This window comes from Trichosurus vulpecula, chromosome 4, assembly GCF_011100635.1.
Source record: "Trichosurus vulpecula isolate mTriVul1 chromosome 4, mTriVul1.pri, whole genome shotgun sequence".
Lineage (NCBI taxonomy): Eukaryota > Metazoa > Chordata > Mammalia > Diprotodontia > Phalangeridae > Trichosurus > Trichosurus vulpecula.
Window position 1 is genome coordinate 259,160,398 of NC_050576.1, and position 23,611 is coordinate 259,184,008.

The window sequence follows — 23,611 nt, forward strand, 5'->3', positions numbered from 1 at the left end:
AAATAGGAAAACCAGGCATGCATAAGTTTCATAAACTTATTTTATCATGAAATATGGATTTCTACTTTCTCACACAGTGACTAGAGACTTGTAAGTTCACTGTAATTCCTAGATGAAGAAATTCTCTCTACTAATGAAGGCTGGCACTTTCTCTGCAACTTATATCTTAAGAGAGCTGCGGAGAGCCCTGAAAGGTCAGGTGACCTACTCGGGGTTACACAGCCTATTATGGGTCAGAATCAGGACTCAGATCCAGGTCTTTTCCTGATTTCAAGGCCAGCTCTGTTTCCACTGCACCATAGCTGTCTTCATTTCCTCACATAAAATATTGAATTTTAAAACTGAAAGTAATACACAAAATATTGCCCCCTAATTAACATTGACTTTCAGAATATAAATCATACCTTAGAAACACTGTATTTTCTGTAAAATTTGGTGGCCCATTCACCATGTAGAGCCCCTCTGATCCTCGGACTAAAAAGAAAAATAAGTGATTACTATATTATGTTTTAACAACTCATAAGACTGAGTCAAAGAAGGGCCCTTAGCCTTCACCCAGTCTAACCAAGGTCAGAAAGGAGGTAATAGAAGCAGTCCTCAAGACACAGGCCCTCACTTCAACACCGGCGCCCTTTCAGTTACGTAATCATGGCACAAGCTCTCAAAGCCTCAGTTTCCTCATCCGTAGGAGGGCTATTAAGGTTGTTAGCCTTCCAGGGTTGTTGTGAGGATCAAATCAAATAAATAAGCTACGTAGAACTTTGAGGTTCAGAAAAGCTTTTACAAACTTTAAAGAGACATATAAATATTAACTATTATTAATGAAACGGTAACACATTTGAATAAATCTATCTTTATAAGACTTAGAAGGTAACTTACCTGTTTATACATAGGCATTGTGACCCCACATTAATTAATATTCCTACATATCAAGTTGAAAATAACAAAGGACATCTGGTGTTCACACAACTCTACACACAATGCTTTTTCTACTTCATTTTTACATGCTATTTTACAGCTGCTGAAGCCAATGGAACCTTTGTCAGGATAAAGTTTTTAAATGCATAAAATATGGAGGCGTACAAAGGAAAATATATTAAAATACAGTTATCAATTTTTTAACATTTTTAAGAGATTCTGGACCTTTTAAAGAAACCCTGTTCTAGCTCCTGAAACCTTGAAGGTAGTCCAGTAAACTATATCTAAGGGCCCCAAAATCAAACAAACATTTTCCCACTTTTCAAGTATAAAGGGATTGCCTACAGATTTTTCTACTAGTCATTACACTAAAAGGGGACTTTCAAAAGTAAAAGGGATACAAAACCAAAAATGGAACAGTCCCTGTCCTAAATGTCAATAGTACCAAAAAACAAACAAAACTGGTGAGAATCTTAAGCTAAACAATAACGTAAAGGAAAATAATATGGAAAGACTTTAGACCTTTGATCACTACTTCAGAGGACCAATGGTGAAGCCTGCTAGAGGCCATGGATTCTAGTAAGGAATGAGGCTATATAATTATAGTCGTGGCCAATATGTAAATTGGTTTTGGTTGACCGTAACTATTAAAATTTTAAAAGGGAAGGTTAGATTTGGGGAAGGCGGTATTAATGGGAAGTTATGGTGATACGACTGAGTTCTGATAAGTGTGAATAACAAACCTTATGTGGTGCTCCTGTTATTCAGATTCACATTGCCTATTTCCACTGGGCTGGAACCAATTACCATGTTACACAATTGTAACTTTGAATAGTCTGAAGTTGAATACATGAGACTACTTAATTGGGTTATTGGGAACTGGCTATATAACTAAGACATTTAAAACTCAGTTTATATCTCCATCATCTATATCCCTTTATATGCAAATATGCAACCAAAATGGATTTTTATCACCACATGAATCTCTTGCTGAAATATATTTTATATTTGAGATTAGGAATAATCAAGTTTTCTAAGGATATACTCAAATAGATCTGTGGTCTCATCAACATGGTTATTTCTTCCCAAGATGCAGACAGCAACATATTGATGCCCGCCCACTAACTACAATCAACACCTGTCTATGTCCTCTCAAAATTTACCACCAGGGTCTATCCAACATGCTGGAAGCCTCTTCTCACTTCCTTCTGGCAGCACAGCAGCAGTGATGCAGCTTGTGGACTGTCCACTGATGATGCCTCTTGCCACACAATTCAATTTGTCTTTTGGCTCTCTTTTCTACCTACGATGCCTGGCTGGTAACACTGATGCATGGAGCTTGTTCATATCCACCTTGCATCGCTCCATAACTGATTTTCTGTTTCAACCTTTCAAAGACACTGGTTTTCTAGGAACTAAAGCCAAACAACACTGAGAATACCGGTGTTAAAGATGGGTCTTGGTTTTAGGAAAACCCTGGGGTCATTAAATGAAGGTGGCAATTTCCCAAAGGCAATTCAGCAGCCTTTCCACCTCCTATTCAATTCTGGGCCCAATTCACTGCCCATCTCGGACAGTGTCTATCCAAGATATGCTAGAAGAAAAGCATTGTAGGTTGTCTATTCAATGGCATGTCCTAGTCAGGACAACAGACATTCTTCATCTAATTGGTTTTTCCTGTGTTGATAGTTAGGGTTGATATCCAAAGCACAATCTTATCTGCAAAAAGGTACATGTAGAGAACGTGGTATCATCTATGAGGAATCCCTCCTCAACAAATATGATGAATACCCCTTGGAAAACACATATCACCTTATTCTGCTTCACCTGACATTAATGCTCTGAAAATTGTTATTACATTCTAATAGGAAATACAACAGACAAAATTATATATACATACACATACATGTACATATGAAGAAGATACAAAATAGCCTTAGAGGTGAAGACACTGGGGAAACTGGGAGAGGCTTTCTATAGAAGGAAACACTTGACCTAAGTCCCAAGCCAAAAACTCTATAGAGTTAGAGGTGAGAGGGAGAGCAGTCTAGATGGAGGGGTAGGGGTGGGGAGGTGGGCAGCACAAAGGCATATAGAGAAGAGATGGAGTGTCACATGTAAAGAATAGCAAGTAAGCTGGACCACAGGGGACAGAACAACACTAGAAAGATAATAAAAGTATTTATGATAGGTACTCCATTTTCTGTCTACATCTACAGAAAGAACTAACAGATGCACAGAATAATTTTATATATCTATATCTATATATCCACACCTATTTATGTCTAACGGTAGCCATCTCTAGGACAGGGGAGAAACAAGAAATTTACATGATAATTTTGTTGTACATGTGAAAGGAATAGCAAGTTGTGCATAGTTTATTTGCAGTTTCATATACAATCATCTTTTTTTATTGTACTATGTTATGGAAATGTTTGTTTTATTCCATAAATTAAAAATAAAAGAAAAAAAGAAAGACATTAAGGGCTCATAACAGAGCAGAGTAGTGACCAAATCAGATTATAGGATTTTGCACAATCCTGGCCTTAGGAAATTTAACCTGACTGTATGGACACAGTAATATTTTCAAGCCACAAGAAAAAGAGAAGACTTACATCCTAGTAACATCCTAACAACACAATAAAGTTACATTCTATAACACTAACTTACTTAGTGTAGGTAGGCCATAATAATAGGCAAAAATAGCCTTCTTCCAGATTCACTTACTTTTTCTTCAGAAACAATTTATTACAGTGGAAATAACCTCATCCTAAGAATCAGGAAACCTAGCTTTGAGTCCTGGCTCTGACATTTACTAGCTGTGTGGGTAACTATAATTTGTTTCTGAGTCTCAGTTTTCTCATTTGCAAAATGGGGTTGCATTACTTATCAAAGAGGTGTTTTTTTGGAAAAACAAAAAACAAAAAAAAACATACACTTTACAAACCTTAAAGTGTTATTTAAATGTGAATATTATTACTACTGCTTGTGACACCCATGACTACAACCAGCTTAGTCCTCCAAGCTCTATATGTCAGTTATCTGGCTGTTGCCTGCACATTCCTTGCTCAAGTAAAAGTAGCTGTGTCCCAGAAAGCAAAGGAGAAAGGCAGACAAAATGAATGGCTATAGAAGTATAATTCCCTAGAGAATATGTGTGAACAAAAAAAAAAATCAAATGAAAAGTTTTACTCCTGATCCTATATCATCCATTGTGGTGACAGGGATTGCCCAGAAATCCTAGCTCTCAACCCATGGGAGAGGGAAACAGCCTGGGTGAAGATTTCCCTTCCCACTGTGCTGAAGTTCAAAGGCTCAAGCAGCCACCAGACTCTGATTCCATTTTTTTTTCTAGTGAAGGAAATTAACTACTTTTTGGTCCACAAGTCTGAACTCAAAAGAAACCTTTTAAACCTACAGTGGCACTTGTCCAACACTGAGACATAGTACTGTTTCTATCAAAACCCAGGCCAATATATGATTTTTTCATTGAAACTACAATTCTTGTTTTTGGAAATAGCAAGTTCACAATTAAATTTTCTACAGTTTCTTAGGTTCAATTTTAGAAAGAAAATATTACAGGAAAAGCATGAAGTAACCTACTACTGATTAGGCCAAAAACTTTTTTCCCCCAGGATAATAAGGATTTCTCTAAGAAGCCAATGCAGCATCACAGAAAGGACTGGAAGGGCCTCACAGACCATTAGTCCAATGTCCTCATTTTACAAATGAGGAAACTCACTAGGTTATTTTAAAGGCTAATAAACTGCTTGTTTATTATTGTCCATTAAAGGTTATACTCCACTGGAAACAGAAACATACAGCTAAACTTGGAATTAAGTAATTCGTCAGTTTTTCCCCAGATATTTACACTGTTAAAAATAATTATTCTGTTCTGTACTTCCCTATATAAATAAAAGCTCACTACAAGAATTTGCCACAATGTCATTTCTACATGACTAAATTTCTATTCGAGATTATCTAAAATGTCTGAGTCATCACGATCACTTTCTAAACATATTTACTAATTTCACACAATACAATATAAGCCATGTAAGCCTTTGTTAAGGTGAATGATAAAGTTCACTATAATACAGAACACTCCTCATTTTATGTTGACAGAAGCAGAAAAAAAAGTTTCAAAAGTAACTTTAATAGCAATAATATCTTGTGTTTATGTTAATTGACTCAGCTGGATTAGATAAGACTGAAGCATATTTGCATAGTGCCTATTATATATTATTAATTCACAGTCTCTATGTTATCAAAGATTTTTGATTGAGGCATTTTCCCCTAGACAAAAGTGAATAAACATGTACATTTTATGCCATTCTACAGACTAGGGAGAAAGATTCTAGAATACACAAAGTATTTTTAATTCTATCAGCAAGTGAACAATTAGTATAGATGGATTATATTTTATAAGGCAGAATTCAGAATTCTCACACAATTGTCACATTATGTGCTGCAGCTGTGGAGTACCTATACTTTATGTAGGAAATTATTTCAACCTATCCTAAAAATAGCCAACCACTGTTTTTAAACAAGTTGCTAAACAAAACAAGATTTCCCCCATATTTAAGTTCTATTCAACGCTGGCAACAATCTATAAGCTTCCACTTCCTTTCTGGCTGAGGGCCCAAGGTCAGGTTTACTTTGGCCAGTAACTCCATTCTAGACCAGATTTTCTGGTCCCTGTACCCAAGTGAGTTTCTAGCAGTATTTATGAAAATTATTCTTTTGGGTGCCACTACCAGCTATGCCAATTACATGTGTTCTCAGGCAGATCAAATTCTATGCCTCAGTTTTTGTATCCATGAAACAGCGCTAAAATAATGTGATTACAGTAGAAAAGATCCAGGTAAAGTGCTCAAGGAAAATTTGAGGAGGCAGATTAGAGAAGGCCTGGTGGAGACCATAGGACCTGAGGTGGGCCTTGAAGGGGATTTCAACAGGTAGATAAGAGACAGGAGCATGTTCTGAGGTGAAGGAGAGCTCAAGGAAGAGCCAGGAATGCAGCCTGGCTGTATTATAGAATACAAAAATGGAGATTGTGAGATACAAGCCTGGAATGGTACACTGGAGCTACACTGAGTCGTTTTTGGCATATCCTCTGGGCAATAAAGAACCACTTAAAGTCTTTGAGCACCCACAAGTACATGAAAAAAATGAATTTGGCAATTGTATGAACCTTGAGAATGGAGCCTAGAACCAGGAGACTTTAAAGTTTGTTTTTTGCCTGTTTCCTTCTCTAAACTCTTCCTTCTTTTTGTGTTCTCGACTTTAATTGGGATCTTCTAGACATGCCCATCTGCATGTGTTAAAACTTAACATGCTCAAAACCAAGTTTGTTTTCCTCTCCAAATGACCTTTGGTCTTCCTTCTCACTGGTAATGGATTCCCTTTGCCTACCATTTACCAAGGCTTGGAAACCAAAAACTGGGAAGTCAACTTTGTTCCTTCAAATCAATAACAGCTATTAGGCACCTCACTCAATTACGATAGTAGATCTTGAAAAGACACTGTCATCCACTGACCAAGTCCAACCTGCATAACAATGTTGTCACCTTTTTGTTCCTACCAACCTAATTCAGGTCCCTATTACATATCAACTTGGGCTAATGAAATTGGCTCCTAATACATCCTCCAGTCTCTGATTCCAAGCCACCCACAACAATATGGTTCTGATTATGTTACCCCATCCCCAAACCTCCACTGGCTCCACATCAACTATAGTCCATTCCCCACCCCCCCACCCTGGTATTCAAGCCTATCCTCTTCAGCCTTATATTCTACTATTCTCCTTTTAAGCCCTCTAAATTCTGCTAAATTAGATGACTTTTTCCTCGGTTTTCTTGCTTTTGCTTATGCTGTTTTCTTTACCAGTAATGCTTTCCTTCTCCACCTGCCAAAATCTTGCCAAGTATCTTTCAAATTAAAGGTCAAACTTAAACACCTCCGCCTTGATGAAACTGAGGCAAAGAGAGGTTATGACTTCTCTATGGTCACACATGTGGTAAATGTGTTTGAAGCAGGATTCAGAATCCAGTCACATATGACTCCAAGTCCTCTACATCATTCTGGCCCTTAACAGGGAACGCTGGATATTGAAATGCCAGGGAGAAAAGGTGGAACTGTGCTCCCTTTCAGATGGCTGCACTCCCAGTGTTGTTGGTTGACTTTTGTTTCTTCATAATCAATTATCTTGAGCCTGTTCCAAGGGCCTCCACTTATTTCCTTCTAAATTTTATTTCTTTGCCTTTTGCAGGCCTCCCCTCTTCCTATGCCAATGAGTGCCCACCCCATGGCAGAGCTGACAGAGCCTCTCTCAATTTTTTTTAAAAACCCATTTACAAGGAATTCTATTTTTAAAAGCAAACACCTACTATCTACTGAGCATCTGGCATCTATGGAGGCAGTGACATAGCAGATCTTGAGAGCTGGCCTTGAAGCAAGGATGACCCGGACTGAAGTCCACATCTTACCCGTACCATGTGAAACCTGGGCAAGTTCCTCTACCTCTCAGTGCTCTAGATCAGAGGGGCCAAGCTGGAATGCAGTGGGCTCCCCCAACCAGAAGAAATCTAACTGGGAAATGTTTAACAAAATAAACATACTGCGTAACATGATGTTAATTTGTGGTTTTCTGAGTCAATACGTGGCCACAGGGATTTCTTCTATTTGAGTTTGATGCCAATGATCCAGGCAACTCTCTACCATATGCTGCAGTAAAAGTGCTCCACCACATTGGCAGAGGACGTTCTCCTTGTACTAATGAAATCACAGATTTATCTCCTATCCCTATCTTTCTATGTCAGGCACTGGGGGTTAAACAAAGGGAAACTGGGCCAAGTTCTAGCCCACTGGGACTTGAAATTAAAGGAGGGCAGCATCACAAACATTCTGCTGCTACCTAAAATAATAAAAAAGAGTTCAAGATCTTGAGTCAGTATGACGCAACAACAACAAAAAAGGAACAGACAAACAGTCAAAGACCTTATGTTTCCAGTCCATCTGAGCTACCTGACAGCTGGGTGACCCTGAGCAAATGTGGAAAGCAAAGAATGTGGGCCCTTTGGCTCTCAGACCCTATGTTCTATTCTAGACCACAAACCCTGCCTCTACTCCCAAAGGTTCAGTCCTTTCACTGTTTTTCCATTTGGACCCCATTAATATTAACTAATACTGATGTTAATTAATATTATCCTAGATTCATAACTGCACTTTAAAACTAGAAAACCACTTTACATTGTTTCAGTTGATTCTCACAACAAACCTGTCAGATTGTAGTGTTATTACTCTCCTATGGGAAGTGACCTTCCCAGAACTTACAACTAGTGGCTGAGGCAGGACTGGAATCGAAGTCTAGCACTCAATCAATGATGCCTCCATGTAAACTACTTGAGGACAGAAGCTGTACCTTTTCTTTCTCAGTATTCTGAAGAACTCCCCATAAACCAAAATAGTAGGCATTTAACAGTAATTATAGTTGACGCTTAATTAGCCCCTTTATGTTGGTTAAACACTCTACATAAATAATCTCACTTGACCCTAAAGAGCTGTGGATTCTCTTTTAAACAAGAAGTAACTAAGACAGGTGAAATAACCTGTCCAGGGTTACGTAGATAGCACAAGTGTCTTAAGTAGGATTCAGATCCATGTGTTCTAGGCTCAGTTCAGCAGGCTACAAATGTTTGTTGAACGAATTTACTCATTCTTCACCTCTACTCTCCAGCTCCAAAAGATAGTAGGTCCTTGTGGATAGAAAACTGGCCTCCAGTCAGGAAGATCTAAGCTCAAGCTGCACCTTTGATGCATACTGGGTATATGACCCTGGACAAGTAACCTCTCAGTGACCCAGAAGCCCCAGCACCAGGTACCAAACTGCGTAAGTAATGAAATCAAAGGTCTGGACAAAATGTTCGGTGTTACCGTAGAACAGCCGACAACCTAAATAAGGTCGCTCCAAAGAGCTTTCTTATGACCATCCCTAAGGCCGGACAAGCTACCAGTGGCTTGGTGGTGTTGCTGTCAGTGATCCTCCCTCCCCCATCAGCCCAGGCTGGAGAGCAGGGGCAGTCCCCGGGGCACACAAGTGGACCACAGACACAGGGGGTGGAGGTGTACATTTCCCTCCTCAGGCCCTCCTGGCTTCCTCCCGGTCTCAGCTAAAATTCGCATTCTACAAAGTCCAGCCTGATCTTCTTGCCTTCCCTCGGAGATCCCCACCCCCACTCATGGACCTGGTCTCTCTCTCTAATGTAAATCGCTAATTAGATGCGACAGTGAGCTCTTGGAGGGCAGGGCCTGTGGGTGCTTGCCTCTTTCTTTCTGTCATTCCTTTCTTCTTCCTGGCACACAGCAGGCGCCTAATGAATGCTTGCTAACAGCCTGGCCGGGCCCGAGTCTTTCCACGTGCCACCGGCTGTCACCCGGGGTCAAGGATCTCAGGGCGGCTACGTGTACTTACGGCTGGCCCAGCCCCGTGGGGCGGGGAGGGCAGAGGGAGGGTCCCAGAGCCCCGGCCCCGCTCCCCTCCCCTCCCCACCCATCCTTCAACCAGCTCCAACCCCCTGGGAGCTCCCACGAGCCTCACTTCCGAATGCCACGCGACGCGAGGCGGGGGCGGCCCCTGAGCCCCGGCGGCGCCGACCATGCCGACGTGCGGCCCCAGCCCAAAGAGCCCTCGGCCGGTGCTCCGGCGGACGTGGGCCCCCGGGACCCACCTGCCAGCAGCGGAGTGGAGGGCGCCATCTTGTCCCGGAAAGAGATCTCCGTCCGTCCGGTGGGCCGGGTCAGAGTTCACGAGGCCGGGGGCCGGCCCCTGCGGGACCTACACGTCGTCTCTGCCGCGGAGACGACGACGTGGTTCTTCCGGCGCGACGGGGCGGGCGGAGGGCGGGGCGCCCCCTGATAGGCCGGGGGAAGAGGGGAGGGGTGCGGGAGGCCCCGCCCCCGGCGGGCTTGGCGGCCGTCTGCGCACTTCCGCGAGGCGGAGCCTCCTCAGTGCTGACGTTGGCAGCCGGACGCCGCGGAGGTGCGCGGAGCCGTCTCTACAAATTCGGCCCGTTCTTGCCGGCTTCCCCTTTCTCCTCGGCAGCCTCGGGTACAGGCGAGCGGCCCTCTCCCCTGAAGCCGCGGCCCCAGCTGACAGCGCGCGCGCGGCCACCCTTCAGTGCCCCGGCGCGGTTCTCGCGGTGACAGCAGGAGCGGAGCGCCCCCCGCCCCCTTCGCCGCGCACGCGCACAGAGCGGCTCGCCAGCGGCCGGCCGGAGCTCGCGCCCGGGGGCCCCGTCCGGTGAACGCGGCCCAGCGCGGCGGCGGCGGTAGCAGCAGCGGCGGCCCCGGCGGGGCGGGGCGGCAGCGGGCACCGGCCGCAGCGAGCCAAGATGGTCGCCAAGCAGCGGATCCGTATGGCCAACGAGAAGCACAGCAAGAACATCACTCAACGCGGCAACGTCGCTAAGACGTCGGTGAGGCGGCCGGCCCGGGCGGGGGGCGGCGGGCGGCGGGAGGGGAGGGCCCGGGCGCGGGGCTGGGGCGCCACTAACGCCGCGCCTTCTCCCCTTGCAGAGGAACGCCCCCGAGGAGAAGGCTTCCGTGGGGCCCTGGTTGTTGGCGCTCTTCATTTTTGTGGTTTGTGGTTCGGGTAAGTGTCGCCCACTCGTGTCCGCGGTCTGGCCCGGGGGGATGGGGAGCCCCGCCGCCCCGCCCGGGCCAGGTGACAGGGGCCGCGGGGGGCTGCCGTCTGGGGAGTCACCTTCCTTAGCTCGCCTCTGACCTCCTCTGCCCGTCGCGATGACCAGTCGCGATGTGTCGAGAGCTCTGCGGACCTCAAAGCCAGGCAGCCTGCTGTGGGCTCTTGTGGGTCAGGGGCTTGGGGTTACCTGCCTCTGCAGGTGGGGGCTTCAGGTCTTTGTGCTGATCCTTGCCATGTCCCGGGCCCCGGGCTCGGAGAATTCAGCAGCCGGAGGAACAGCATTTCTTGGGGAGACGCGGCAGCCAAGTCCTTTTATGTAATCCGAAGAGGAGGACGGCTTCCGGGGTGAATTTTCGATTCCTCGGAGCGAGTGCAGAAGTAGTCTCACAGGACAAGCTAGTAATGCCAAACTACAAATCCTTGCATTCTTGTGGATCATCTTGTTTCTTTTTAAATGGTTTACTGCTGAATTTTTTGTAGCCAAATGGAATTTTAAAATTGGAAGATTTAGACCTGAAAAGGGCTTTTAACGATTCTAGACCAACTGTGGTCCCCCCATTTCACAGATAAAGCGACTCAGCCAGAGAAAAATGGAGTGACTTGGCCAGCGTGTTGCCAGTAGTAGTAAATAGCTCAGTTCGGTTTGGACACTGGGTCCTGGGTGTTCTTTATTCCATGCCTGTCTTTCCTAAAATTCAAGGAACCTAAGATTCTTAGGAAAATTTCACTTAATAGGAATATGTAATTTACATTCCCTTATTTGAAGCAACCTCATTCTGCAATGAGAAATGAAACTTGAGGCTTAGGGGTGCTTTGGGAGAAATTAGACTGCCTCAAATGAATATAAATTGTTTTTAAAGTTTGTTTTAAAGTATTATTTTAATATTTGCCTCTTTTCCTTACAGCAATTTTCCAGATTATTCAGAGTATCAGGATGGGCATGTGAAGTGACTGACCTTAAGATGTTTTCATTCTCCTGTGAATTATAACTTGAACTCATTCCTGATGTTTGATACCCTGGTTTAAAAACAGTTCAGTAAAGCATCCTGCCTCAGAATGACTCTTCATGTCATCCTTCATGTGTCATTCCAAGGTTTCTTCACAAGTCATTCCAAGTTTTCTAGTTCATACCACAGTGCCTTGAAAAGCACCACATGTATAAAGCAATAAAATTTGATTGTTGATCTACGATGGTGGACCCGACTTATTCAGTCAAGTATAAATTCTTGTTTTATGTGATTCAGAAAACTGTATGCAGTATAGATACCTAGACTAAATCTGTATAGACAAAAGGTCTTAGATTTTTGTTTGCCCTTTAATGTATAAATGCAGTTAGTCTTAATTTAAAATTGAAAACTGATTTTTATATAGCAGCTAGGCACTTTATTGCTGTCTTGTGAATTGAAAGCACATTCATTAGGTAAATTTAGCAGCTGTATTATGGTGCTTATAAATGGAACACCTAGATGTAGTTAGCCTACTTTTCCCCTGAAGCCTTTGGCACCTGAAAATGAAAAGACTTTCACAATAGAGGGAGATTCTTAGATCCAGAACATTTATTTTAATAAGATTATTCCTTTGACACTACCTTGGATTTCTCATGGTTGAGTAAACTAACCTAAGAGGCCATAAAAAAAACAACCTGATGAAACATTCTGTCACCTCCTTAGTTATTGCAGTTTCTTTGAGGTGATGATGTGGTAGAACCTGTCAACAATGGCTTATAAGTGTGCTGTAAATGTCACCTGAAGTGTTCATGTCAAATATTAAGGGTATTCACCACAGGTTAGGATTTGCAAGTTAAACGGTTCACTATGGCATGGCTTGGAAAGTATGTATTATGAAAATTCCACTAGTCATTTATCAGGTGGTGACATGCTGTTGAGTCCAGCTGTGCCTTAGACCTCATAGCATGTTGATAGCACTTTCAATACCAAAAAGAAAAGAAAAAAGGCACACCAACGAAATTAAGATCAAGTTTAAGTCTACTTTCTTTAGGCTTAAGATTAGAATCCCCACATGAAGATACACATATGGAAAGTTGTATTGACATCTTGTTACAAAATACATTGGACTTAATCATTAGCATTCACTTTGAAGTTGGGGTATGATACTTGACATTATGTTGCTATCAGTTAACCTTTCCTGTTACATTGAGGGTAGGAGAGGGAGCTAAATTTTTGGTTTAAGAAACTGTTGGAAAATACCCAGCCGCTAGTGGCTTTCTCTCATTGACTGTAGTTGTAAGCAACCAGTTGGGCAAAGCTTGGTTTTAATGTATTAATGAAAATGGCATATGTAGTAAATAGGGAAGTGGCTTTTGTGAGATGCTTCCTAGCCGCTCACTTTGATAACATCTGGACAAGACTATAATGAGGCACAGTTGACAGGATTCTCTTAACTTGCTCCCAATCTGTTTAACCAGAGGCAGTTAAAGTAGCAATGACACTGGTAGTGAAGGTTTAACAGAGATAAGTAAACTACTCCTGTCTTTGTAAAAGAATAGGAAAGCTGCTAGTACTGGCCTTTAGCTAAGGTAGGTAGGGTTCTATCTCCTTCATTAGTTGTATTTTTGCCACTTCAGTTAACATAACCAGGTCCCTGTTTGTCCTTTGAAGATAAATGCCTTGGTTAACAGATTCTACTATACTATAAAAATGCAAATTTTTGCTCTAAATTTGAAGCAGGTGCCTTAATTTTGTTTTGAGTCAAACCATTCCATTGCAAATTTTTTCTTGCTTTAGTACAGTTGGCTTCAAATAAGTATTTTCTGTTTACAGTGTCTTATTGACTAAATTGACTGTTAAATTGGTGTACAAATTAGTCATTTCACATCTGTAAAAACTCCATTCCCTTTGTATTTACGTGTGTAATTTACCCACCTTATGCATTTTATATTAAGCAATTTATGCATGTTTGGTTAAATGAAAATCTTGTGCTTTTTGATTGGTTTGCCCCCATTAAAAATAAAAATGCCCTCAATATTTGATGATTTTGTTAAAGAAAAAACAAAACCTCATTTAAATGTCTAGTTATTAGATAACAAAATGCTTTGTATTACACTGTTTAGGTTAAAGGAAACATTACTGCTGAGGCTTTGCAATCTTTGGAATAGATGTAAGGAATGAGTTGGAGAGTGCATAGTGATACGTGTACAGTATGCTTTTAAAATTGTTTAAATGCTTTCCCTATGTAGAACGTGTCCCTCTTTCACTGTATTGTCTTCATCTATGGAAAACATACCTTCCCTCCTATTCCTCTTTCTTCTCTCCCTCCCCCCTCCCCCACTGAATTCTATATTCTATCTAAAAATGTCAGTCAACAATACAAAATTAAATAGTTTATGAGATTATCAACATCTCATTTTCTAACTTTTAGTTGTAATAAATTTCAAGGGGATAACCACATTATTCCATTGTATGCACTTGGTTGTATATAATACACCTCAAAATAAAGTGGTTGTTAAGTAGGTTTGGAAATATTTCTCACTGTATGAAGATTTTCACTGTAATGAAATTCATTGTAACAGGCTTTGTTATTAAAGTACTTTGTGTACTCGCTTTTCATGAGGGCCATGGGATCTTTAAACAGAAGCTTCAGGGACTTGTTTTAATAACACAGCTTATGTCCAGCTCTTGTACTCACCGGGCCTAACAAAAGGGCTTTTTGAGCAAATGTTTGTTATGTGTGAGTCTTTAACATTCCCTGTGAAGATATGGTTGGCTTTTAGGTATAGCTCTCTTCAGGAGCATACTGGTTGGGCAAATTCTGTTTGAATAATCTGTTGTACCAATCAGTAGCAGGTGATTGCTAGATGCAGCATTACCAAAGAAGATAAAACAGGTGCAATTCTTGAATGAAAGAAAATGAACTCAAAGTTTCAGTTTATAAAATGATCAAGTATGAGGTAGGAAGTTTAGTCTTTTCTCTGTCACTTATTAACTGTGATCTTGGGCAGGTAGAGGATTGTAGCCAAAGAACAGAAATTCTTACCATTAGGAGTCTAAAGCAATGTGGAGTGTTTATGGATTGGCTAACTTTTTAAAAATGTTAATCTGTAATTCCCATCAGAGGGATGAAGTGGAGCCCTTTAGTAATTGAAATACAAGTGCCAAAGTAGCACTTTTAGGCCTAATCGACCAAATGAACAGCAACTATAAAAGACTAGGCAAATAAGAATTTTCAGTAAAAATCTGAATGTATATATATTACACTTTGATCAGGTATCATTAGTTAAACCCTTTTTAGAACACTGGATTTTCCTTAACAGCTTGGGGTACTACTTCCTAGAACAAGGAGAATAGTATCTGATATACATGAAGCTAAAAAAAAAAAATTAGACTTAGAAAATTTCACTCTGTTTCCTGTTCACCCAGAACTGTGTCAGGTGCTGAAAATACAAAGACAAAAATGATATGGTCCTTTGTCTTAAAGGAGCTAAGATCCTTCTGGAGAGGATATGTACACATATGCAAAATGAGAATAATCTTGAAGGAGGTGGGCACTAGCAGCCCAGGTAATCAGACATGTTAGACAATGGGACTTTTTAAGCGGTAGAGACAGGAGAGTGCATTTCAGGCATGTGTAAAGACAATACAAAATGGAATATCGGATGAGGGGCAATTTGGCTGGACCAAAGAGTTCTTGATAGAGGGAGTAATGTCTGAATAAGGCTGGAAGGTAGGTTGGGAGCCTGGTTGTGAACCACGAAAAAGGGAATTAATGTTTGATTCTGGAGTTTGAATCCTTTATTGAGTAAGGGAATAACACTTATATCTGAGCTATAGGGATAGTAGTTTGACCACTGTGTTGGCGATGGATTGGAGGAGGGAAAGAACATTTAGGAGGTATTTGCAAAATCCTGGCCAGAAATGATAAGGATCTGAATGATGCTGGCAGCAGTATGAGTTAAGGGAATGGGTGAGAGATATTTCAGTAGTAGAATCAAATTTATGTCTTCAGATGAAGTCCCTCTCAATTCCATTTCCACATCACCAACTACATATTTTGCATTTTGAATTGGATTTCCCACAGGTATCAAATATATTTCCAAAACAATTGGTAACTTTTCCTCTAAAATCCAACTTTCACATGTTCTGATCTCTTAAGGGCACAACACTTTTCAGACATCTAATCTCAAAATTTCAACATCACCAACTTGATGGGGATCTTTCAACATGTATCACTATAATATTGCTAAATCTTGCTTCTACCCTCACATTTCTTCCACCACCCCACTTCAAGTCCTTATCATCTCTTGGACAATTTCACTATCCTAATTAATCTCCCTCAAGTCTCTTGCACTCCAGTACATCTCCTGCATTGAAAAATGACTTTACTCAATAAACTCCCATTGATAGTCTATGATAAATGTCGTCTCCCTTCTTTGGCATTTAAAGCTCTTCAAAACCAGTCTCTTCAGAGCAGCTAGGTGGTGCAGTGAGGAGAGCACCAGCCCTGGAGTCAGGAGGACCTAAATTCAAATCTGGCCTCAGACACTTGACTCATTTACTAGCTGTGTGACCTTGGGCAAGTCACTTAATCCCAATTGCCCTGCCTTTCCCTCTCAAAAAAAAAAAATTAAAATTAAAAAAAAAAGTCTCCTTCCTGCCTTCTAAGTCTTCTTATACTCCCATCTATGCATGCATTCTTCCGTCCAATCATACTGGCCTACGGGCTGTTGTTCATGCACTGGAGTGCGCTGGTAAATGTTTAACAATTGGCTCTCCAGGAAAAAAAAAAGGACACACTTTTAAGTTTAGTCTGTAGTATTAACATTTTCTTCATCTCTTTTTCTTAAAGCTAGTCAATTTACAAAACAATAAATTAAGCCCTGATTTGTAGTGTTCGCTGATTTGTCAGGTGTAAACAAATGCTCACACTGAAAGCTGAACAATTGGCTCCAGGGGGCAGGTTGGAGCTGACTCCAGTACAGACATCCACACATCATAGTCCATCTCCCATCTCCATGCATTTGCACAAGCTTCCCTCCATGCCTGGAATGAGCAAGTATGCTCCCTTCACGTCTTAGAATACCTGACTACCTTTAAGACCCCATTTAAATGCCACCTCCTGCAAGAAAGCTTTTCCCAAGCCCTTTCTAACCTGCCCCTCCCCCTCCCAACTCCCACCCTGACACAGGTACTAGATCTTTCCCCTTTAAGGGAAAACATCTTTTATGTACCTATTTTTATAAATTGTCTCCACTGGAATGTAAGCTCCTCAAGGGCAGGAAGTAGTGTGTGTGTGTGTGTGTGTGTGTGTGTGTGTGTGTGTGTGTGTGTTTTCTTTGCATAGTATCTGATACATTATGTGTACTTTTAAAATTCTGATTGATCACCCAATTACCAGGTATAAAAAGACAAAAGGGAAGCAGTTTCTGCCCTCAGAGAACTTACAGCCTAGCTGGGTTAATTGACATATATACAAATACATTCATATATAAAATAGATGCATGATAATTTAGGGAAAGGCCCTGGATATCATGCAGCTTCAAAATTTCACAATTTTCTGAATAACATAGAGGGTATCAGATCCCCCCATATTTATGTTTTTTGATGATGAACAACATCAAAATCATTTAAGATCACTTCAAAGACAAAACCAGAAGTGATCCTGTTCAATGACCAGCCCTCTGATTACAAACATCAGATGACACACACAACAAGGCTTGCCAAAAAGAGCTATCCCCTGTGCTGAAGGAGCTCCAGGCCAGAGCCCAAGGTGGAGGGGATTCCTTATGGATGGAGAGGTTCTCTAGATGTTCCTATTTGTGTGGGGCATTATGCTGATTTCATCAAACTCCAGAAAATTTTGGAGTCTCCTGTAAGAGATAGGTAATCACCCAAAGGAGTTTGGTCTGACCATTGGGGGTGGGGGTGAGGGTGGGGGTGGAGGGAGAAGAACAAGCATTTATTAAGCAACCACTCTATGTTAGGAATTGTGCTAAGTGCTTTACAAATATCTGATCTTCACAACAACCCTGGGAAGCAAGCACTACTATTATTCACATTTTACAATTGAGAAAACAGGAGGACAACAGTTAAAAGACTTGCCAGGAAGTGACAAAGGCTGGATTTGAACTCAAGTCCCTGACTCTACATTCAGTGCTCTATCCACTGTGCCACCTAGCTCCCCCTACTCATACAGGAAAGACTGAGTGGATGAAAAATACCCACTGCCCAGTAATAAACATACATTTCAGTGGACAACCCATAGAACTTTGTCCAACAGTATATATTTATTTAGACAGTACTTATTGATGGACAACTAGTTGGACCCAGAGTCATACAGGGGAGAATGGGCAAATAAGGGTCTTTAAAAAAACCCAAATTTCCCAGGGATGCAAGTTTTTTTTTTAATACTGACATCCAACTGATGTTTCTCTGGGCCATGACATGGAATACAATCATCTCTGAAAACCTTAAAATGAATGTCACCCCAAGGGATGATAGAGGAGCGCATGATGGATGTGAGTAGGCTACAACATATAATGAGGAACTCCAAGGAAGAGCTGGAGCAAATATGTCATCACTGAATGGGAAGAGGCTGAGGGATGGAGGGTAGACAGCCAGAGTGCTCTGCTGGGACCACCTCACCCTCTCAATGTCAGGAACAATTGAGAAGAGCCCCTGTTTTGAGCTTATGGGATGAGATGGGAAAAGAGTCAGTTGGGGTGGACCAGTTTGCCATCTACATTGTTGGAAGCAACTTCCCAACCAATGAGATCCCAGAACTATTTGGGTATTTACTTGTATTATAGGAAGAAAATGAGAAGAAATAAGATGTTTTAAAAATTCCTTTCAAATGCTGAAGTGACTGGTAGTGATTAAAATCCATTTGATTACAGTGCCAGTACTAACATTAGGAAAAAGATGTAGTAAATTCAAGTAAAATTCACAGACATCTTAATGGTTGCTATTCCAAACATAGGACTGTTCTTAAAATGTTAAAATAGCATGCTTTTTAAAAAAATCATTGGATACTAGCTTTTTCAAGTAGGATCTACAAATAAATATGGATAACAAATTTTGTAAATTAAAATTGATTATGATATTAAAGTCATGTTAAATGTTAGCTCTGGTCATATGGTTTCCCTCTTTTTCCCCTGTTTATGGAGAAAGTGCTTTTGCTTCATAAATAAGTTTGATGAAAGAACTAGAATTATAGAATTGTAGAGCTGGATGGAACCTTAGAAATCATTTTGTTTAACCTCACATTTTACAGATGAGGAAATCAGAGAGGTTAAGTGTTACACCATCTCCAGCCTCTGTGTCTTTTTACTGGCTGTCCCCCATGCCAGGAATGCCCTCCCTTCTCACCTTTGCTGCTTAGAATCCTAGGCTTCCTTTAAGTCTCAGCTAAAGGTCACCTTCACTTAAGGTCTTTTCTGGTTCCTCCTCAAGCTACAAGAGCTTTTTCCTTCTCAGATTACTTCAATCTTTTACGTACTTTGTTATTGACACAATTCTTAGAATGTAAACTCCTAAATGTCAGGGACTGGTTTTTTTTTTTTTTTCTTTCTTGGTGTTCTGTATGCTTAGCACAATTCTTGCTACATACTAAGTGTTTAATAAATATTTCTAGACTGACAAATGCCTGTTGACACCAGGTCACAGAGTCATGACTTGATCCCATGTCTTCATACTCCCAATGCAGTGCAATTTTTATATATGCATTTCTGTGTATATGTGTATGTGCATGTGTGTGTGTGTGTGTGTGTGTGTGTGTGTGTGTGTATCATATATCTGTTATTTGTTTAACTATCTTTGTCTTGAAATTGATAACTGATTTTGGGGGGTTGGGTTGAGAAGGAAACAGGACCTATGATTTCATTGACATAGAAGAAATTCCTCCACCAATGCAGAACAGCACCTTACTCTGTAATTGCCCCGGGGGGCACAGGTTAAATGACAGCAGTAATATCTTGAGTTTTTAAGGTCTCCTTTCATCCAAGTGTATTTGCATATATATTCACTTGTTATATCTTACATATAAACGTAGAGATAAATTTTAAGAGGATTTGAAAAATTCCATTTGATTTTATTTTCATCAGGAGGTTTTAATAGGCCATTTTATAAATCATCAATGCCTCTCCATTGCCTTTTGAATGAAATCTAAATTCTTTAGCCTGAGATTCAAGGTCAGTTCACAATACAGCCCTACCTGCTTCTCCACTATTCATTCCTCTATGGGAATTACTTTCGATCAAAGTTAAACTGAGATACTTATCGTCTCCCTCTTTGGGATGCCCTCCCTTCCCTGCTTCTCTGAATCTTACCCACCTTTCAAGGTCAGACTCAAATTCAGCCTCTTCTTCAAAGTCTTTCTACTTTTCTAGCCTCCTCCTCTCAACTCCTTTCTATAGTACTCATTAATAATACTATAGTACTTTCTATAGTACTCATCAATAATGCTATTACTACCATAAGAGTATTATCAATTTTCTTGCAGTTGTTCACCAACTAGAATGTAAGCTCCATGAGCACAGTACCTGTATGCAGTACCTTAGATTAATTTGATAACTGCCATTCTCACCCTTGACAAAGAGCCAAACAATTTTGTATATAAGAAGTCCTAAATAAATACATTTGAGGAACAGGAGTGAAATGGGGCCAAATGTCTTCTTCAGGCTCTCAAAACTGTCTCTGAAATTGACAGAAACCGTATCTTCTATTTTGTTTGTTTTTTTGGTTTGTTTTTTTGTTTTTATTATTTATTCAATATTTTAGTTTTCAATATTGATTTCCCCAAGATTTTGAGTTACAAATTCTCTCCCCATTTCTACCCTCACACCACTCCAAGATGGCATATATTCTGATTGCCCCATTCCCCAGTCAGCCCTCCCTTCTGTCACCCCACTCTACCACCCCATCCCCTTTCCCCTTACTTTCATGTAGGGCAGGATAGATTTCTATGCCCCATTCCCTATATATCTTATTTCTCAGTTGCATGTGGAAAAAAAAAAACTTTATCTTTGGAGCATCTGATTTTAAAACTTTGAGTTCCAAATTCTCTCCCCTCCTCCCTCTCCACCCACCCTCCCTAAGAAGGCAAGCAATTCAACATAGGCCACACATGTATCATTATGCAAAACACTTCCACAATACTCGTGTTGTGAAAGACTAACTATATTTCCCTCCATTCTATCCTGTCCCCCTTTATTCAATCTTCTCCCTTGACCCTGTCCCTTTTCAAAAGTGTTTACTTTTGATTACCTCCTCCCCCTATGTGCCCTCCCTCCTATCATCCCCCCCCTTTTTTATCCCCTTCCCCCTACTTTCCTGTGGGGTAAGATGTCCAATTGAGTGTATATGTTATTTCCTCCTCAAGTCAAATCTGATGAGATTTTCTATTTAGCTCTGGTCTTTTCACCGAGAAAGCTTGAAAGTCATCTATTTTATTGAAAATCCATGTTTTGCCTTGGAGCATGATACTCAGTTTTGCTGGGTAGGTGATTCTTGGTTTTAATTCTAGCTCCTTTGACCTCTGGAATATCATATTCCAAGCCCTTTGATCCCTTAATATAGAAGCTGCTAGATCTTGTGTTATCCTGATTGTGTTTCCACAATACTCAAATTGTTTCTTTCTGACTGGTTGCAGTATTTTCTTCTTGACCTGGGAACTCTGGAATTTGGTGACAATATTCCTAGGAGTTTTCTTTTTGGGACCTTTTTCAAGAGGTGATCAGTGGATTCTTTCAATTTCCATTTTACCCTCTGGTTCTAATCAGGGCACTTTTCCTTGATAATTTCTTGAAAGATGATATCCAGGCTCTTTTTTTGATCATGGCTTTCAGGTAGTCCAATAATTTTTAAATTATCTCTCCTGGATCTATTCTCCAGGTCAGTGGTTTTTTCAATGAGACATTTCACATTGTCTTCCATTTTTTCATTCCTTTGTTTCTATTTTATAATATCTTGATTTCTCATAAAGTCATTAGCTTCCACTTTCTCCAATCTAATTTTTAAAGTGGTATTTTCTTCAGTGGTCTTTTGGACCTCCTTTTCCATTTGGCTAATTCTGCCTTTCAAGGCATTCTTCTCCTCATTGGCTTTTTGGAGCTCTTTTGCTATTTGGGTTAGTCTATTTTTAAGGTGTTATTTTCTTCAGTATTTTTGGGGGGTTCTCCTTTAGCAAGTCGTTGACTTGTTTTTCATGGTTTTCTTGCATCTCTCTCATTTCTCTTCCCAATTTTTCCTTTACTTCTCTTACTTGCTTTTCCAAATCCTTTTTGAGCTCTTTCTTGGACTGAGACCAATTCATATTTTTCTTGGAGGCTTTTGATGTAAGCTCTTTGACTTTGTTGACTTCTTCTGACTGTGTGTTTTGATCTTCTTTGTCACCACAAAAAGATTTTAGAGTCTGAGTCTGCATCCTTTTTCGCTGCCTGGCCATGTTGCCAGCCAACTACTTGACTTTTGAGCTTTTTGTCAGGGTGTGACTGCTTGTAGAATAGAGTGCTTTGTCCCAAGCTTTAGGGGCTGCACTGTTGCTTTCAGAGCTACTTCTACTCCACTGTCACCACAAGCTGTGCCACAGCAGTGCTTCTCCTCCCCCAAGCACCACCAACCAGGATTGCAACCCAGATCTGAGCAGGGCAAAGCAGGCCCTGCACTCTAGCTCTGGTCTTCTACTTGATTCCTCCCACTGTGTGAGCCAGATACTCTGGAAGCAGCTGATGCTGGAGCTCTGGAAGCAGCCACAGGAGCATCCTGCTGCTGCTGTCACCACAGCTTACCACCTCTGCCACCCTCAGGGCTAGGGCCTGACTGCTTTCTAACCTGATCTAGCAGTTTTCCCACTAACCTGCTCAGTGGTCTTTGGCATTTGTGGATTGATAAGTCTGGTAACTGCCACAGCTTAATGATTCATGGCCCTAAGGCCTGCTCTGGGCTGACTCCTAGTCTGGTCTGTCCTGGCACTGCCCACGCTGGGCTGCACTCCACTTCCAGCAGTGTGCCATAGACCCTTTCCAGTGACCATCCAGGCCATCCTGGGCTGGAGGCCTGCTTCCCTCAGTTATTTCGTAGCTTCTGCCACCCTAAAACTTGTTCAGAGCCATTTTTTACAGGTGTTTGGGGGGATTTGGGGGAGAGCTTAAGCAAGTTCCTGCTTTCCAGCCGCCATCTTGGCTCTGCCCCCATCTTCTTTTTAAAAAAAATTGTTAAATGGCTTTTATTGATATCTTCTCTTGGAAACCATATTTTCTTAATATAAACTACTTTAACCCCTAATAATAATAAAAATAATAATAATAACAATGACTAGCATTTATATTGAGCAACTTGGCTGCAGAATGGACAGCGTGCTGGGTCTGGAGTCATCTTTTTGAGTTTAAATCTGGCCTTGGACACTTACTAGCTGTGTGACTCTAGGCAAGTCACTAAGCCCTGCATCCCTCAGTTTCCTCATCTGTAAAATGAGCTAGAGAAGGAAATGGCAAACCACTCAATATCTTTGCCAAGAAAACCCCAAATGGGGTCACAAAAAGTTGGACATGGCTGAAAACATAACAGCAAAAGTGAGTTCTAATATAGCCATTCTTCAAGAATCTGTTCTCAGGCTATGTCCTGACACCAAGAGTTAGTAACCATGATTCTCTATCAGCAGACACACAGTCCATCCTTTCTAGTTTGGTAGAACCTGACATATTTGGACCCAGCAGGCCCAGCCTTCAAAGACCTTGAGTCCCCTTCTTGACATAATAAAGCATGAAAGCAGGACATCACTGGAGGGTCAAGTATATTAAAATTTAATCTAATACAGCCTACATCTTCTTCTAGACACAGCAGTAGCATTTATTTCTACCCTGAAATTTTAGTTTTAAATCATTCCTAGTGATAATAACAACCATATAATCATTGCCTCAGATAATAACTTCCCTATTTCTGTTGAGGGTGTTACTCTTCTTTCAGTCACCCAAGTTCACAATCTTACAATCATCTTGATCCTTCAGTCTCCCTCACCTACATAGCCAATCAATTGCCACAT

The 23,611-nt window shown here is 41.2% G+C and overlaps 2 protein-coding genes across 2 annotated transcripts in view; one reads left to right on the top strand and one right to left on the bottom strand.

The window, feature by feature from the left end:
• The window catches only part of EIF2A (eukaryotic translation initiation factor 2A), a 35,673-nt gene extending 25,547 nt beyond the window's left edge, over window positions 1-10,126 (bottom strand). Inside the window, exons 1-2 of the mRNA XM_036757658.1 lie at window positions 9,645-10,126; window positions 405-474 (exon numbers count right to left, since the gene is read on the bottom strand). Coding sequence (XP_036613553.1) covers window positions 405-474; window positions 9,645-9,672 — 98 coding nt within the window. The 5' untranslated portion in view covers window positions 9,673-10,126. The remainder of the gene's footprint in view (window positions 1-404; window positions 475-9,644) is intronic.
• On the top strand, window positions 10,084-14,097 carry SERP1 (stress associated endoplasmic reticulum protein 1). The gene is made up of 3 exons (XM_036757659.1): window positions 10,084-10,391; window positions 10,492-10,567; window positions 11,524-14,097. Exons 1-3 carry the CDS (start codon window positions 10,308-10,310, stop codon window positions 11,562-11,564), a joined length of 201 nt encoding a protein of 66 aa, XP_036613554.1. The 5' UTR covers window positions 10,084-10,307; the 3' UTR covers window positions 11,565-14,097.
• Window positions 14,098-23,611: the final 9,514 nt, after the last annotated feature.

Bases quoted from the DNA above. Each gene is read 5' to 3' on its own strand.
- SERP1 (XM_036757659.1), top strand. From the start codon at position 10,308: ATGGTCGCCAAGCAGCGGATCCGTATGGCCAACGAGAAGCACAGCAAG. The intron at 10,392-10,491 runs GTGAGGCGGCCG...CTCCCCTTGCAG, and splicing joins GCAACGTCGCTAAGACGTCG to AGGAACGCCCCCGAGGAGAA. The intron at 10,568-11,523 runs GTAAGTGTCGCC...TTTTCCTTACAG, and splicing joins TTTTGTGGTTTGTGGTTCGG to CAATTTTCCAGATTATTCAG.